At 42.3% G+C, this 12,716-nt stretch overlaps 1 protein-coding gene across 3 annotated transcripts in view; it reads left to right on the top strand.

Moving 5' to 3' along the window:
* Window positions 1-444: 444 nt before the first annotated feature.
* Window positions 445-12,716, top strand: part of ATL2 (atlastin GTPase 2) — a 57,163-nt gene continuing 44,891 nt past the window's right edge. For all 3 annotated transcript variants that reach the window (XM_042462857.1, XM_042462863.1, XM_042462847.1), the window contains exon 1: window positions 445-588. In XM_042462857.1, the coding sequence (XP_042318791.1) occupies window positions 498-588 (91 nt within the window). In that variant the 5' untranslated portion in view covers window positions 445-497. The remainder of the gene's footprint in view (window positions 589-12,716) is intronic.

Genomic DNA, 12,716 nt, shown 5'->3' with positions numbered 1-12,716 from the left:
AGTGAATGGCTGCAGTACAGCTGAGGCTGTTGTACTTTGGTCACAACATGAGAAGACACAACTCACTAGAAAAGACAATAATGCTAGGAAAACTGGAGGGAAGCATCATCATCATTATTATGATGATGATGATGTTTATTTATACTCTGCATTCCTCCTAGTACAGGGACTCAAGGCGGCTAACTAATCTAGAACAGTCCAGCATATTCCTTATAGATAAGAAGTTTGAATAAAAAGTTTTATTTAAATTAATTTAAAAAAAAAGTCCTGTCATTTTAAAAAGGCGGGAAAACTGCTCAGAGGGCTGCGCATGCGCAGTAGCGGTGACGAGGGAAAAAAGCTTTCTAAAGAGGACGAGGTAACCCGGCAGGCGCTAGGACCTCCCCGCTCGCCCTTCCCCGGGCGTCTCGGACCGCGCGCCTCCGTCAATAAAGGCTTCGCGGCGGCGGCGGCGTTTTGACGTCACTCACTGGGAGTTAATTTTAAACCTGGACAAGATGGCGGAAGGGGACGCGGTTCGGCAGCGAGAGCGGAGGGGAGAGCCGCCCCGGAGGCAACAGCCGCAGCCTCCGCAGCAGGACCTGGCAGGTAAGGCAGGCCTTTCCCGGCGAGGCCGAGGGGCTGCGGGCCCCAGAGGGGGGTGTCTCGGCTGCGGGCCTGAAGCCGGGCCTCAGGGCCACCGTTGGGCTCAGTAACGGCTGCGGGCGGGAAGAGTGTCCCTTCTGCCGCCGAGAGGGAAGGGGAGCAGCGTGGCTCCGGAGGCCTCTCTGGGGAGGAGGTCGCAGGGCACAGCAGCAGCAGCAGCAGCATCCTCTTCCCCGCTGGAAGGGCGTTGGCTCCCTCCGCAGGTAACGAGGGGGTGCCCTCCTTCATCGATAATATGAATAATAGCCCTGCCTTTGTAGCCCAGGCAGTCAGGGAGCTTTGCCCAGAGAGAAAGACTGGGGGAGACCAGACATAGCCATAGGGACTGATTGGGGAACATTGGCTCCTAGAGAAGGACTGGGGAACACTCGCCCATAGGGAAACATTGGGGAGTACTGGCTATGGACAAGTATCTCCAAGGGCTCTCTCTGGGCAAGCATGCTTTCTCTGGGGGCAAGCAAGTGCTGCCATTTCTTTCAATGCTGTTCAATGTTTTATTGTAGCTGGGATATAATGCTGGTGACTGTTTTGTTGTGTTTTAAGGGCATTGTTATTACTATTATTGTGGCGCCAGAGCAGCTTCCAATGTGCCCCCCCCCCCCCGGCCCTAAACACACTGCAGAGAATAATCGACTGCCCTGGGTCAGTGTTAGGGGATGCTGGGAACTGTAGTTTATTGTGGCACCAGAACTCTCTCTGACACAGAAGGCTAAATGGCTCACAATAGCTACAGCTCCCAGGATTCCCTAGCACTGAGCCAGGGCAGTTAAAGTGGTGTCAGACTGGATTATTTCTGCAGCGGGGAGGCAGCCCAAGGCTCTGGAGACCAGCCATGAAACCTACGGAATGACCTTAAGCAAGTCACACTCTCTCAGCCTCAAAGGATGGGAAGAAAACCCCAGGATAGGTCCGGCCTCTTAGAGTGACCATAAGTTGGAATGACTTGAAGGCATGCAACAACAACTTGCTTTTTTTTGCCAACACTGGACTCGCAGTACTGTGCAGGTAAAGACATACAGAAGTGGTGCGTTAAAATAGAAGTCAATTTTTACATAATTAAATTATTACAGTATTAAAACAAACACTCCAGGAGGGGTCCCAAAATGTCCTCCATTTTGAGCATGATTAAAAAGCATGAATTCACATTTATATGGGTGTTTCTAGCTTTTATTGGAGCATGTCCTCCATTTTTCTTGAATGTCCTACATCTACCGGTGCCTTGTCCTCCTGGGGTCTCCTTGGGACATCTGGTCACCCAGAGAAAGGCTCAGCAGGGGCAGGCAAGGCCTGGGGGAAAAGGACATGAACTTGGCCTACTTAGTGCTTGTGTGTGTTAAAGGGAGGGAGGGAGTGGTGTGCATGAGGTGTGTGTGTGTGATGCTTTGTGAGGCCCACTTCAGGGCTGGGTGGAAGCATGAACACCTGGTTGTATAATTGAAAGACTAGCTGTGTTAGTTGGGAAAATCACTATGTAAAGGGATCTTGTAGCCCCTTTGAGACTAACTGAAACATGCATCTGAGGAAGTAGGCTCACAGTTAGCTAGTTGTGTGTGTTTGTATATATTCAGAGGTGAGTAGCCGTAGATGTGACTTAGTAGAAAGAGAGGTGTTACTGTGTGCATTTACAGCTGCAGAGCCTTTCAAGTGTGGGTTGGGCCCCCGTTGTTGTTGTTTAGCTTGTATGCACTTGTGTGTGAGAGAGAAAACAGGTTTTCTTGGCTATGCCTTGCAGGTATCATTATGTGGCAAGGTCCAGCTGGCTAAGAGGAGCTGGTGTGATGAGCCAGGGGCCCACGTGGTTTGGCTTGGCTGGCAGCGTCTGGGGCATGTGAACCTTGTAGCCTCTGATGACTCCTGGAGGGGGTCAAGATTCATCCTGATAGAGCCTTAGTTTGTTAGACTAGTGCTACTCAGACTTTCTACCCTGGGGACCCTGCTCTCCAATAAAATAAAAAAGACTTTGTTTAGGTAGCGGGCGAATTTTCATTTGCACATTCATGTATGTTCAAATTTTAACATTTTATAAGGAAATTACATTGTCCAAATTAGAACAGTTTTATTTCAGTGAACTTGGTATTTAAATCAACACATGTGTACATTTTACACAAGGATCAGGGCCTCCAGGTCTCACCCCCCCCCCCCCACAACTCCCATGCTTCCCCTGGGAATTTGAGAATCATTGTGTTAGAGCTCAGCTGTGAAACCCACTTTGTGACCTTGAGCAAATCACACTCTCTCAGCAGAAAACTGCATGATAGGGCCACCCTAGTCAGAAACTATTTGAGGGCACATGGCAACAACAACAGCCAACTGTTTGCTCCTGCTGGGACAGGTGCTCCAAGGTTTCAAACTGGGTTCTTTCCTAGAGCTGCTAGGATTACTGAAATAGAGCCCTTGCTCTTTGAGTAGCAGGAGCTTGGATGGTTGGTTACGTGTAGGCCTCACGGCTGGATCCTTTGCAGTGTGACATTTAGTAGGCAACAGAGGGAAGAAGTTGAGTAAGAGTATGCTCAGAGGATGTGTGTTACAGTATTGGCTATAGTATGTATATTAAAATCATGCTGTGCAGTAGAATGTAGGGTGACTTAATTGGAAGACATAGCTGTGCTATGTCAGTAGGCAAAGAGATCTTGTAGCGCCTTTAAGACTGAGGCTTTATCCACACTGCAGAAATAATCCAGTCTGACAGTGCTTTAACTGCCATGGGCCTATGCTATAGAATTCTGGGAGTTGTAGTTTTGTGATATATATATAGCTCTGGTGTCATCACAAACTACAGTTCCCAGAACACCATAGCATTGAGCCTTGGCAATTAAAATCATGTCAAACTGCATTATTTCTGCAGTGTGGATGCAGCCTGAGAGAAAGATGCTGTAGCATAAGGTTTTGTAGACTTAAGTCTACTTCCTCAAGTGCATTGATGCACCTGAGGAAGTAGACTTAGCCTACAAAAGCTTCTGCTGTAACTTCTTTCTCTGTTAGTTTCAAAGGGATGAGATTTAGGTTATTGTGCCATGTTGCATATTTTAATATGTAAAGGAGAGGAAAATGCTATAGCTGGGCATAAGTGGTTGAAGAAATTGTTTATGTCAAGCATTTTAGTAAGTGAAGAGAAGATATTCTGGTAGGTGTTTGGGAGTTATGGCTGTGGTGACAGTAGTGTTGTGTGGAAAAATCCTCATTGGAATGTAATGCATACAGCATGTTGTGACCTAGTTTTAAATGCATCACAAATAGTGTTTCTTCTTTTGCTACTACTTTGTCCATCATAGGAAAACTCTTAGCTGTACTTTAGTGCTTCTAATTTTTGCCATTTGCTCATGCCATGGTGCTTGTGAAGAGCTAGAGGGGAAGAACATGAAATCAAACTGATAACAGATGACCTTATTTTCTCCTTCAACCCAGTCTAAATTGACTAATAGCCAGAAGTCTTGCATTTGTGTATACCATGTGGTAAACTTGCTTGCATGTTTGTTGGCAAACCACTAGGGGAAATATCACTTGTACAATGCATGTTCCACAAATACACTTGGCAAATGATAGTGAATTGACACGTTGGTACTTGTAACACAGAAACATTTGAACAAAAATTTCTTTTCAAAGAAAATTCTGTGCTGAGACAAGCCAGTAGGAAGGTTTTATATACTGTAAATATATTGTTTGATCATTAATTAGATTGTTCTAACATTTAACATCGAGTGTAAGAGCCAGTGTGGCATAGTGGTTTGAATTTTGGACTATGATGCTGAAGACCAGGGTTTGATTGCCCCACATGGCCATGAAACCCATGGGGTGACCTTGGGCATGTCACATGCTCTCAGCCTCAGGGGAAGGCAGTGGGAAACTTCCTTTGAACAAATCTGCCAAGAAGATACGCTGTAGGTCTGCCTAAGGGTTTCTAAGTTGGAAATGACTTGAAGGCACACAACAACAAAAAGGCTAGGTAATAAAATAACCACTTTTTGATGTTTTCTAACCCTATCTCCAGTCCGTGTTCAGAGATAAGAGTGCTGTCTCCTACACAATACTGAAGAGACACAGTCTTTGTTAAGTACAATGTAGGAAAATCCCATTGGTCAGTGACTGAAGGTAAAATAACTTTATCTGTTTCAATATTGGGAATTTAAACATTTACAGAGCAGGGTATTTAAACTGGTCCTGCAAGGAGAAAATATAGCAAGAATAAGGTTTTAAAAAGTGTTTCTGTGACTTACTTCTGTGATGCTTTTGAGTTAATCTGTCTAAAATTAAGATATACTTTATACGCTTGAAGGCTGTTGCTTTTGAAAGTTTTATTTATTTCTAGACCGCTATTCCTTAGAGATCATAGCGGTTTACAAAATTTAACATCAAAAGACAAGTGAAAGCCCATAACCCGACAATAAAAAACCCACACGTACCACTTAAAAAGAATACAACAATTCTAAAAAACATTCTAAACAATCATTCAATATAAAAACCAATTAAAACCCATTAAAACACATATAACAAATTAGCTGGATTGAACAAAATGCATAGAGTGTGTAAACATACATAAACCTGAGCTGTGTTTTGTACGCTTAGTGAAAAAAGTGTCCAAATTGGTCAGAATTACACCAGGCCCTGCCTTTTTTGATTTTGTCTCAATCAAAGTTTGCTGGATTGTGCCTTCTCAGAGACTCTTTCCAAATGCTATTGCCCCACCTCTTCTCTAGAGAGTTAATTGTGACTGTTAGGCCTTTTACCCAATCAAGTAATATTTGCAAGCCGATGCAAAACTTGAATGAATAAGTCTCATTCCACACACTGTAAAATGCCTCTATGTGAGGAAGGTTCCACAATAATGCTTAGATATAAATTAGTGATCAGGACTTTTGACTAACATATTAATAGAAAAATGCAAACTGAGAAGTTATCTTTCTAGTCATTTTGCACACTCACAGCATGGGTTTAGAAGGGTTTCATTCACCATGGATTTCTCATCTCCCAAAAAGCATTTCTCAAAAAGCTCTCTTCCTTGGTTATCGCAGTTTAAGCATGAAACTTAGGTTCTTAGGCCCCATTCCCACTGGCCCAGTTAACGTGGGTGGAACTGAGTAGATCCGGATGCCCCTCCCCACGAATGTCTCCATTAGGAAGTGCCCACTAGATTTGAGGAGCATTTTAACCGGAATGCCTTATCGGGTTTAACTTGAAGGCGCCTGCTGTCAATCAAGCAATCGTCATAGGTGACGTTTGCAGGGGCATCGGGAGTGTGGTTCCCCCCTCCTTTTTTTAAAAGAGCCATGCACAAAATGCCCCAAAGTGCGCACGTCAAAATTTAAAACCTCTTTTTGTGTGTGTGTGTGTGGGGGGGCATTTGGGTCAGTGCATGTTACGATCTGCCCTTGGCCCCATTTTCAACCCCAAAATGCAAGCTCATGCATCCTGTATCCCCAGCTCCTTGCCATCCCAGAATGCCTTGTACACTAATAATAATAATAATAATAATAATCCTCACCTCAGAAATGCTAGAAAAGGATGCGATTGCCATGCATTCTTTTTGGCTTTTAAAAGCAGTTCAGGGCTAGCCCTGAAGAGACAGTAGCAAAAGCATGTATCGTTTTGCCAGTTGCCTAATTGATAAGAGCAACAAATGTAACATTTGAATTATAGCATTGATTCGCAAAGGAAAAAAAGTCTAGCCCTTTGCAACATTTCCCCTTTGCTGGAAGCCAGCAAATAGAAGGGAAAGTGAACAAGCAGCTAGCCATGTTCTATCTATCTATATACAGTGCTCCCTCGGGTTACGAAATTAATTCGTTCCGCGGCCGCTTTCGTAACCCGAAAAGCCTTCGTAAGCCGAAATGCCATAGGCGCTAATGGGGAAAAGCCGCGATTCCGTGTGAAATAGCGCCGAAAAGCACCAAAATTTTTTTCGTAACCCGAAAAAACATTCGTAACCCGGAACAATTATTTCCTATGGGATTTTTTTCATATCCCGGAAATTTCGTAACCTGGGTATTTCGTATCCCGAGGTACCACTGTATCTGTCTCAAGAAAATAAACATGCGCATAATTGTCAAAAATAATTTTAAATAATAAAAAAGGGGGGAAGGTGCCTGATGGGAGCTCCATTGGTGCCCTGCCTGTGACCTGACCTGAACTGACCCTTTTCCTCCTGCTAGAGGAGCTTTGCCATTGCCTTCCACTGAGGCTGAGAGAGAGTGACCTGTCAGTTCCGACTGACCCATTGAATCAATTGGGAATAAAAGGGAAATGCAGCACAGGCATTCTGACTGTAGCATCTGCATATAACACAAATAATAATAATAATAATAATAATAATAATAATAATAATCCAGGAGCAAGAGGAAATAAAGCACAAGCAAGCACACAGACCTGTCACCCAAAAAATCATGCGCATAAATTGTCAGAAATAAAAGAGGCTCCTTCTGCTGCAGCTGGATTTCCCTACATCCCCCGGCTTAGCCCCACAGCCCTATTTCCCTGGGCAATCCTCCTCTTCCTCCTCCTCCTCTTTTCATCCGACCCTTCCCTCCCAAGCTGCCCTGACTCCTTCATCTTCCTCCTCCTGCTCCATTAGAGAATGCCCTCCATGGCTCCCTTCTTCCCACAGCTCCTTCCTCCTCCTCTTCCTCCATCACTTTCTCCACTCCCCCCCGCCCTCCCTCTTACAGCCCTTTGCAGCCCAAAAGTCACCCTGATTTCCCCTTTTGCCTCCTCTGAGCCTCCAGTCCTTCGGCGCTTTCCTCCTCCTCTTCCTCCCCCTCCCCTTGGATGAGGGGAGGGAATGCTCTGACCTCTGCTCGCTCTCCGACCCTAATCCCTCCCTGAATTTGCCCCGATCGTGATCGAGGGCAAGTTCATATTTCGCGGAACCCGGGTCTTTTGGGAAAAGACAGATTTTAGCCCGATTCTGGATACCCCGGGGTAAGGGGCATTTCCTTGTGCAAGCCTCGGCATGGATTGTGACAGAATCGCGCAAATTTCGAATCTTGAAGCGGGTTAAAAGGTAGTCTGAATGGCCCCTAAATCTGTAATCAAGGCAACCTCTTCTGGAGTTCACTAACACAACTTTATTACTTCCTAAAAGTTCCTTATATTGCCAGAAGCTACTTCTGAAGTTCCTCAGAATTTTTGAGGTGCTTTACTGTTTTAAGTAGTGCCAGAGGCTGCTGCTGGAAAAAGAAGAATTAAGAATCTTGGCAGTGCAATGCTTGTAATGCACCCCTGTGTGTTGTGGCCTGATGCTTGGTGTGAGTGTGTTTACTTTTCTAATGGCCCATGATGAAGTTTGGAAACCAGTATTGTGGATGGGTTGGGCCAATAGGTGTCAGTAATGTAGTATTACAAAATACTTAAATACTTGTGTTAGAAGTGGATATGTTGGTAAAACATGAATAAAGAGATCAGTAAAACAGTAGCTATAAAACACTTTGAGCTGTGTACTAGTTGATTTCTAGTTCTCCCCACACCTCATATAGGAATATGAATTGAAGACTTAATGATTTAGCTAAGACCTAGCAATTACTGGTAGAAATTTACAGATTAGTCAGTTAAGTAATGTAAGACAAGAGATACATTGTGCTTCAGTAGCTATTTGAAATGAATGTATCTATTTGACTATAGTATAGGAAGCAAACTTCTAAATAATAACAATAAATATAATAATATAATAGTAGTAGTAGTAGTAATGTGGATGCAACCTATCATGTATTGCTCCTTTCCTCTATGTTGGACTGTCTTCTCTTCAACTGGTTCCTGCAGGTGAAAGAGGTGACAATTAGATTCTTCCAAGAACAGGGTCCATTTCACAAGGAGATGCTTTCTTTAGTGAGCATAGAAACTAAATTTTACTCAGATTAAAACATACAGTATAAGCTGCCTTTTCACCTACCATAGGGAATCACTACTGATTATTACATTAAATTGGAATCAACAGGCCAGGCAGCAACAAAGATCATACTTTTGACAGTGAAGTGGACTGCCTGGGCAGCTAGATGGGTGTCAGCTGTTCATTATCTGCATGAGCAGGGGGTTAGGCTAGATGCCCTTCCAACTGTACAAGTAACAGGGTGTCATCAGCACTCTTAACATTATACGTGGTTAAATTCCTGTATTGCAGCCACTGACTCATAAACCACAAGGTTGTGAGTTCAATCCCAGCCAGAGGCTCTGGGTTGACTCAGCCTTGCATCCTTCCAAAGTTGCTAAAATGAGTACCTAGCTTGTTGGGGGCAATTAGCTTACAGTTGTAAACCGCTTAGGGACCAATTAAGTGCACTGATAAGCAGTATAGAAATGTACTTGCTATTGCTATGTAGATAGAATACATTGATCTTAACAGTCATCCTAACTATGTAGTAGTAGCTAGATCTTCAGGAAGAGTTGGAGCTGCTGCACTAGTTAAAAGCGGGCAAAAGCACTTAAGATCCTCATTGTGTTCAATGTCAAGTGCAGTGAGTCCAGGAGTACTTTCTAAACTATGGTCCTGATTCATCAAGATCTGTTTAGCTAGTGATAAAAGATCACTGTAACATTGTTCAAATACTGTATAAGCTTTAACATAAATTCTGGATTGGGTTTCCTGTTGACCACAAATTGAACATGAGTCAACAGTGTGATGCGGCAGCTAACAAGACCAATGCGATTTTTGGTTGCATCAATAGAAGTATAGTGTCTAGATCAAGAGAAGTAATAGTGCCACTCTATTCTGCTCTAGTCAGGCCCCACCTGGAATATTGTGTCCAGTCCTGGGCACCACAATTCAAAAAGGACATTGACAAACTCGAGCGTGTCCAAAGGAGGGTGACCAAAATGGTGAAAGGTCTGGAAACTATGCCCTATGAGGAACAACTCGGCGAGCTGGGGGTGTTTAGCCTGGAGAAGAGAAGGTTAAGATGTGATATGATAGCCCTGTTTAAATATTTGAAGGGATGTCATATTGAGGAGGGAGCAAGCTTGTTTTCTGCTGCTCCAGAGAACAGGACCTGGAACAATGGATGCAAGCTGCAGGAGAAGAGATTCCACCTCAACATTAGGAGGAACTTCCTGACAGTAAGGGCTGTTCAACAGTGGAACAAACTCCCTCGGAGTGTAGTGGAGTCTCCTTCCCTGGAGGTCTTTAATAATAATAATAATATTAATAATATAGTTTATTTATACCTCCCGCCTCTCCCAGGGATGGAGGCGGGATTACAACCTTAAAAGACACTTAGTTCAGAGGCTGGATGGCCTTTAAACAGAGGCTGGATGGCCATCTGTCGAGGATGCTTTGATTTAGATTTCCTGCATGGCAGGGGATTGGACTGGATGACCTTTGTAGTCTCTTCCAATGTTATGATTCTATGAACTGCTTAAGAAAAGATGACCAATTGTTTCTCAGCATTTTGAAGAACTAATATAAAAAAAGGAGCATAGCTTACTGGTGGAATGCATCATGATTAATTGTGCTATCTGTGTATATGGTGCCCTTGAGTGTAACAGGACATGCCCCTATTTACAATCTAAAAGTTGAAATGAGTGACAAAGGAAGGCAAGGGAAGAGTAAACAAAACAGCAATACTTCCATTATTTCAGTTACGAAGCATGTTTCAATTACACATGCTTGGCCCCATGTGTAGTCTGTGGAATCTCCAGGTAATGTGGGGAAAGAGTTGTATTTGAAGCTGGAGATTTGGAGCAAATCAGTGTAAACAGTATTGAAACAGAGTAATGGGAGGTCTGAGTTAGGTGTAAGATATCATTTAAGCTCCCTGGAGGTACACTAGCATAGTAGGAATTTCAATGCATAACTAACACTGTAGGATATGCAGGTGTGGGAGACAGATGTGAGACTCCCACAAGATGAATAAAAGTTGAAGGATAAGAATATTTACATAAAGCTAATTTGGGTAGGAGTAGGCTTACTCCTGCCTGCTTAACTACTTAGAAATACATCTGGACTGAGTTCTTCAATCATTGTGATCAGAAATGTCTCTTCTCAGCTTTGTTCAGTGTGCTTATTCCACCTTCTTTTGAGAATGAGTAACTATTGATTCAAGATAGGAATCTGATAACTTAGTTTAAGCTTGTACTGCACTAATCTGTAATTTTGCTTTTGAAGACTGTCCAGAAGTTAGTTCATGCAAAATTCAGTGGCAGGACTTCTGTTTAAATTCCTTCCATGAAGGAGCTTCATTGATTACCAGCATGTTTCCAGGGCCCTGTTGAGTCGCCTGTACCTGTATCTGAAATTCTTGGAACCAGAAATGTTTTGGATTTTTTTATTTTTTCCACCAGATTTTGGAATATTTGCATATACTTAATGAAATATCTGGGAGATGGGACCCAGGTTTGAGCATTTATGTTTTGTATACACCTTATAAATATAGCCTGGAGGTAATTTTATACACAATGTTTTAATAACTTTGTACATGAAGCAAAATTTGTATACACTGAACCATCAGAAATCAAAGATATCATTATCCCAGCCACCCATCTGGATGATTTTGGAATATGAAGTCACAGGCTTTCATGGCCTGCATCCATAGTTTTTTGTGGGTTTTTCAGGCTATGGGGCCATGTTCTAGAAGAGTTTATTCCGTCTGGCATCTTCATAGAATGCTATTGCTTGTTTTTGTTTAATAGTGTTTATGTTTCCATATGTGTATTTTAGACACAAAGATAAAATATGTATAGCTGTTTTAATTTTAATATTCTTTTAAAAAATGAAATGCTTTACTCAGGGTATTCTATCAGAGTGTCAGCTTGGCAGTCATATGAATTTCTCAGCTGAACTTCTGGGTCCTGGCTTATTGGCTTGCTATGGTATTTTAAAATACTGATCAGTGGTATATATGTGATCAATTTACCACTTCACCATCAGTCCTAACATAAACTGTCACAAGGGATTGATATGTGAAAGAGCTTTTGAACATACTGTTGTCCACAGTGTGGGCATCTTGCTACTTCTAATAATAGACACAGACTAAAGCCAACATAGCAAGACATGAATTAGGGTCAGTTTGGGAGTTCAGCAAGCTAGAAATAGCATGTCTTGTGCTCATTACTGTGTATATGTACTGCTTGATTACTTACCTTTCCATTGAAAGTTGCAAGAAATACAAGAATTATTTTTCTGTGTTAGAAAATGTAATTTTTATACAGGTTTGTCTACATGAATCATGCTGTATTGGCATAATAGGTTTGTAGTCCTCTTCACTGCTGTACTTCCAGTTTGTGAGTTGTGTTTGCATATACAGTGTAACGGTAAACCAGAATGGCTAATTTATCATGGTTTATTGTGAATGAACAGCACTAGTACACTCAGATTGCTTGTTTCTGCTTTGTAGGCAGGGGAAATAAAAGAAATAATTTTTAAAATGAATGGGAAGTTACATTTATTTATTTAATTGCTATCTTGTCTTTCTCCTGACAGGGAACCCAGGTGACTTATAGCAAAGTTGGTGATGTCTGAACCCAGGATGCCTTCCTGCTGCTCTCAAAACTCCCCAGGATTTATAAGCTTTTAAATCCTGTATTGTTTGGAGCCAACATTCAGACTGTCATATGCTATCACCTCTGTTTAAATCTTCACCTGAACAGGGAGTTACATACTATGACAAGTGGTGTATTCATCATGTGTATTTTCTTGTTTGTCAACTTGTTAGGAAAACCTCATAATTAACTGTTCTTTTTATGCCAGCCAGACATACTGTATATATTCATGTATAAGTCTAGAAATTTTTGTTTAAAAATTTACCCCAAAAAAACCTGAATTGACTTATCCATGGGTCAATGTTAGTTAGTACTTTTAGCTTTTATTAAAAATGGAACCATTACCTGGTGAAAGGCAAGAGTGTAATCTATCCTGGAAACACTGATCCTCCTCTAATATCTCATCCATCCAGCCTTTCATGTGAGCAGTTATGCCTGCTGGAATTTTGTAACTTCTTTGGCATTGTTTTTCTTTGTTTCATCCTTTACATCTTTTGTTACATGCCCCTAAGTTTTACCTTCGACTTATCCAGATGTCTTATCAAAATCCATAATTTTGGCCTGAAAAACTGCCCTTGACTTATACATGAGATTGACTTATTGTTGGGTTT

Source organism: Sceloporus undulatus, chromosome 1 (assembly GCF_019175285.1).
Source record: "Sceloporus undulatus isolate JIND9_A2432 ecotype Alabama chromosome 1, SceUnd_v1.1, whole genome shotgun sequence".
NCBI lineage: Eukaryota > Metazoa > Chordata > Lepidosauria > Squamata > Phrynosomatidae > Sceloporus > Sceloporus undulatus.
This window is presented reverse-complemented; position numbering and strand designations above follow the sequence as displayed.